Raw genomic sequence first — 5,221 nt, 5'->3', positions numbered from 1 at the left:
TTTAGCACCACACCACCGACGCCACTTCGTCTTGGTCGAATTTATTAACAACTCCGACTCTCGTACCGACTTTTCGAACCCTCTAAGCAGAATACCCTCTTCGAATGAGTGTAATCAGTTTCGTACCTTTTAATTCCGCCCTATGTTGCTTATCCTTTGACAGATACGCGTATTTCGACTACCACTTGTAATCTACCTCAGTGTCAGTGGATAACTGACACTGAGGAAGATTACAAGTGGTAGTCGAAATACGCGTATCTGTCAAAGGATAAGCAACATAGGGCGGAATTAAAAGGCACGAAACTGATTACACTCATTCGAACTCCGACTCGTCAATCACTTACAATATTGGCCATTCGGATCAATTAAAGTGCAAACCTGCTTCCATTATCGACTCAACTAAACTCAATCGACTCATCTAATTTCATTTATTTTCTATTTGCAACAGGGTGGGCTGTATCATATAGTACGGGTAATCGAATTTTCAAGAAAAGAATACATGAAACCGATGAACGAAATTGGTGCATTCTTAACATCTAATGATAAATGTATGATCTTACTGAACTTCAACACTGAACAAACCTGTTTTGAATAAATAACGTTTTATATTTGCAAAAAGATCTACCGAAATGATTCGCATTCGTTACCTCGAACGGACTAGACATGCATTGGATTCCACGTGGTGCTTCAAAGCTCTCTAATCAACCATAGCCTACTTAACTTAATTAAAAATGCTCGTCCCGGCTCTCACCAACAGCTTACCGGTCCTTGTTTATCTGCTTGATGAGATTGTTCACAGCGCGATGAACCCGCAGCAACAGCAGGAAACCTAGATTCAGTCCGATGAAGGCGACGTAGCTCCCGATACCTTCGTAGATGAAACGCGGAGCGAAAATTTTCCACACCATCAGATGGCGACAGTGTAGCGTACAGGCGAACATGGCACAGAATATCTGGAAGGATAAAACAAAATGTAAACAAAAATTGCTTGTGAAGGATTGATTATTTCACTTCCACTCACCCGAATTCCTTGAATCAGCAACAGTTGGCACCCAGTTTTGAACACGGTTCCCACAAACAACTTCTCGTTCTCGTACAAATTGATCTCGCCTTTGGTCACATCGAAATCGATCGCCTTCGCGCTTCCCACCTCACCATCATTGTTCTTCTCTTCGTCGTCCATCTTATTGACCGTAACACTTCGGTACTCCACGGTTCCGGCATCAGTTTTGCGGGAACTCTTCGCTCCGGGTCTTGGCTTCGATCCGGTTGCTTTCTGGACGATTTTCTGCGCCAGGGATGGCCACATGGTGTACACACAGAACGGCGTGAAGATGATCAGGGGGAACAGAGCCGATAAGAGGAATGTGACGGAGAAGGTGTTCAGGAGGACCAGGACGGCGGAGAGGGCGTTGTTGTGGTCGTAGTACCAGGTGCGACCAACGAAGGCCGCATTCCAGTCGATCTGGGACATGGTGGGTTGGTGGGACGTCGAGTAGAAACCGAACTGCATGAGGATGATGTAGGCGAGGAGGGTCGTGAAGGTGGGTTGGAGGCATGTTAGGAGGTTGGTCGAGTTTTCGTACTGCAGGATGGAGGTAATGATGCCGTAGCTGATGGTGATGACGAGGGTTAGGATTAGGCCGGCGGTTCCGTTGGCGCCGAGGAGGAGAGATAGGAGGGTGACCAGGAAGACTCCGATGGAGATGAAGACGGACGAGTAGACGGTGGCTAGGCCGCATACGATGGGGACTTCGTCAGATGGGGCTGAGGAAGATTTGGAATTGTAGCTGTCACGGAGTTGCCGGTAGATTTCAGGAGCAGGGTTGGATTGGTCACCGTACAGGATGTTCATCATTTCTTTCTTTTTCGGCAGGATGAAGATCATGAGCGGTCGGATGAGGATGGTGACGATTTGAATCAGGAGGAGGATGTAGACTGTCCAAGCGAAGGCGTCGACGTGGATTTGTGGGACGCCTTTGGTGTTGTTCATGGCCAGGGTGAAGTGACCACAGGCGCAGACCACGCCCAATGGAGGGCCGTACCGTGCTAGGAGGATGTTGAAGGAGTTTCCGGTGAGGTTTCCACAAGCTCTGAGGTAGTAGCGGGCGCAGATGATGTAGCAGACGAGGGCGACGATCGGAACAAGATCAAATTCCGGTCCGGATTTTCGCCGGGCGTCTGGAGTGGGGGCCTTGACGATGTAATCCGTGCAGTTTCCTTGTTCTTCCCGACAACGGAAGTAGTTGCTTGAGAAACGCACCAAGGAGATTCCAAAGAGGGCCAGAGCTAACAGCTTCAGGAATGTGGATTTACGTAACGTAGGCCATCGGAAACGGACCACTTTGAACTGGCTGTTCTTCTGGATGTTGTAAACGACAAGCAGGAAGAATCCAATCAACACGTAGGACAGGATTTTCTGCTCCTGAATGATGAAACTATTAGAGAAAAACACACAGGTCGTGAAGGTGAAGGAAATCCTGGTCACAAAGTTCTTCTTGTGATTGTACTGGCTGATGTTCTCTGTGATGTTGGCCCAGTTCTGGATGATCAGGAAAAACAGTATACCGATGGAGGCGATCGAAGCGAAGAAAATCGTTCCATGCTCGGTCGAGGACATGTTGAAATCCCGATGGAAGAAATAACCAGAAGCTCCAGCCATGAAACTCAAAACGAGAATGTAGTAAATGACCTGCCCGTTGAATATCTGCCCAAGCTGGTGGGCGGTCGAGTTCGCAATCAGGATGAACGTGGCGAAGCAAGTCAGGAACGTCACCAGGAGGCCATGGGAAATCATTTGGGCATCGAATTTGACCCAAATTTCGCGACAGCTTTCCAGAATGTCTCGCAGATACAGGCGGAGGTCTTTGGAAAAGCTCTGGAATGCTGCCTCCGTGTAAACCGTGTTGACCCTTTGGGTCAGCATGAGGAACTTGTTCTCGAAATCGTCCAGCTGATCCACCGTGAATGTTCCTTTGTTGGCCTCGGCGTACTGTTGGAAGTAGTTCTGGATTTGCCGCGCATTTTGCCATAAATGCAGCATTGCCGACTGGTACTTTAGGAATGTATCGATTTTAGAATCCGGAAGCAGTTGGAAGTTGATTTGTCCTAGATTGGAATGTGGAACCGGAACTCCAAGCAGTGAGGAAAGGAGTGGTACTAAATCGATTTGCTGAATTGCAGTTTTGTGTTCGTCATATTGCTGTGGAAGCAAAGGAGTTCCCTTTGAATACATGAAGAACAGCGCATCAACTTCGTCCGTGGATTCTCCTCCGTGGTCACCAGTTTGGGTCATTCCATGATCGCCTATAACGATCAAAGTGGTTTCATCATCCATTTGCTCCGTAACATTCCGAATGACAGCATCCATTTCGCTCAGCTTTCTCGTCATCTCATCGTGCAGCGGCCCATACCGGTGTCCACAGTGATCCACCCCCAGAAAATGTCCCACAATGACATCCCAATCCTTCTTGGCAATTTCCCGCGGAAGGTACGCCTCAATCGCCCGGTCAACCGTGTCCAAGTCGTGGATGTTGAAACTCGGGTAATCATACTTCCGCTTGAACCTTCCGGGGAACAGCTCCGTCCAGGTGCTATCACCGAGGAATATCGCCGTTTTGTTATTCCTCACCCACTGATCGACCACGTTGTCTTCGTTGATTTCCGGCGAAGCAAAATTCGACCCAATGTCGATGAACGTCGGTAAACTTCCGGTCGTCATGCCCTTCAGCCGCTGCAGCGTCGTCGTCGGTGGATCCGCCACAAACTTCAGCTTTCGAGTGTGATCCGGATAGCGGTTCTGCAATTCCATCATAACCGGCAGCTTGTTCTGGTACGGGAGTGGATCCTTCAAATCCGGATCGAACATGCCAAAGTCGTACCGGAGGGCGTCAATCACCAGTAAAATAACTTTACTTTTCTGGGGCAGGCAAATGTTTGCCGACTGGTTCACATCCCGCAGAATCGAAGCAACTTTTTCCGACCCGTTGCAGGTTCCCTACAAATAACAAAGTTACAATAATTATTGATAAATTTTTATTTCAAAACTCTTACCTTATAATCCTTATCATTCTCACACCGGTACTCATCGTACCGGACGCAACTATTGAAATCGGTTTGCGCCACCCGGGTCAGCAGAAATCCCTTCGAGAACAAATGGATGCCGGCAGCCAGCAGTAGCGACAACCACACCAGCACAAACACGAAACTCCACGACTTGGTTACTGCCATTCTCGCCCGCCCACAAATGATCTACTTCCTTCCAAATCTAACTTATCCTAAAGAACACAAGAGAACGCTAGCGCTCCATCAGACTGGAAATGAAACAAGAGATTACACAACTTCCTCCACACAAACAGCTTCTGCGGCAGACGCTCCACTTACTGCTGCAGCAATAAATCCAATCAGCACCACCAGCGCGACAGAGATTAGGACACCAGTCTAAGTGATAATTAAGTGGTTAATTAAGATAAAACGACCGGGAGGATAGCTCAAAAATTTCGGCTGAAAATGCAAACACTCCCTGATGCGAGTGAACGCGCATCACACAGCACTAATGTTTTGATTGGACTGACAGCTGCGGTTTGACAAACAGCTGACGGAGGTGGATTCTGCTTGTGATGCCGGTGTTGGATAGGGTTCTAATTCTAAATGGAAATGAATTTATTTAAATTTTATTTTATTTAACCTTTCAGGACGCGCGCCATCAAGCAACCAAAACTGCACCGCGTTCGCGCTGTGTACAGCGTTGCCAACCTTCCAGATTTATCTGGATTTATCCAGATTTTTGAGGTCTCATTTAACAAAAGTCTGGAAGATCCAGACATTTGTTTTCCGGATTTGTAAGGTTTTGCTCGGAATTTGTAAGGTTTTTGCCCGGAATTTGTAAGGTTTTCACGCAAATCCAGACTTTTCCAGACAAATCTTCCTAAATCATCCAGATTTTTCAAAAATTGACCTGGCATCCCTGGCTGTGTACGACGAGCGAGGTTTGTTGGTACACTCAAATTAATTTACTGATAGAATCTAAGTGCAGAAAGCACATAGACTACGAACGAGAGAGAAAAAAATCATTCTATGTGCAACTAATGAAAATTAAAAGTTACAATATTATATTTCATTCCTCCCATAATATATTTCGAGTGTAGCAACATAAAAAGCAACCCTGCCCTTATAAATTTCAAACACAAGCATAACAAACATGAAACGAACATGGCGCGTT

The 5,221-nt window shown here is 46.8% G+C and overlaps 1 protein-coding gene across 1 annotated transcript; it reads right to left on the bottom strand.

Moving 5' to 3' along the window:
- Positions 1–382: 382 nt before the first annotated feature.
- LOC109415739 (GPI ethanolamine phosphate transferase 3) lies at positions 383–4,544 on the bottom strand. The gene is made up of 4 exons (XM_019689669.3): positions 4,384–4,544; positions 4,054–4,313; positions 1,022–3,997; positions 383–953 (listed from the first exon to the last, which is right to left on the bottom strand). Exons 2-4 carry the CDS (start codon positions 4,228–4,230, stop codon positions 759–761), a joined length of 3,348 nt encoding a protein of 1,115 aa, XP_019545214.2. The 5' UTR covers positions 4,231–4,313; positions 4,384–4,544; the 3' UTR covers positions 383–758.
- Positions 4,545–5,221: the final 677 nt, after the last annotated feature.

The sequence above is a fragment of the Aedes albopictus genome, chromosome 2, assembly GCF_035046485.1.
Source record: "Aedes albopictus strain Foshan chromosome 2, AalbF5, whole genome shotgun sequence".
Classification (NCBI taxonomy): Eukaryota; Metazoa; Arthropoda; class Insecta; order Diptera; family Culicidae; genus Aedes; species Aedes albopictus.
The sequence above is the reverse complement of the archived record's forward strand: the minus strand, read 5'-3'. Positions and strand labels throughout refer to the sequence as shown.

Coding starts and splice junctions, on each gene's coding strand:
- LOC109415739 (XM_019689669.3), bottom strand. CDS start 4,230: ATGGCAGTAACCAAGTCGTGGAGTTTCGTGTTTGTGCTGGTGTGGTTG. Junction 3,998..4,053: donor AGAATGATAAGGATTATAAG/GTAAGAGTTTTG, acceptor TGTTATTTGTAG/GGAACCTGCAACGGGTCGGA. Junction 954..1,021: donor TGCTGATTCAAGGAATTCGG/GTGAGTGGAAGT, acceptor TTATCCTTCCAG/ATATTCTGTGCCATGTTCGC.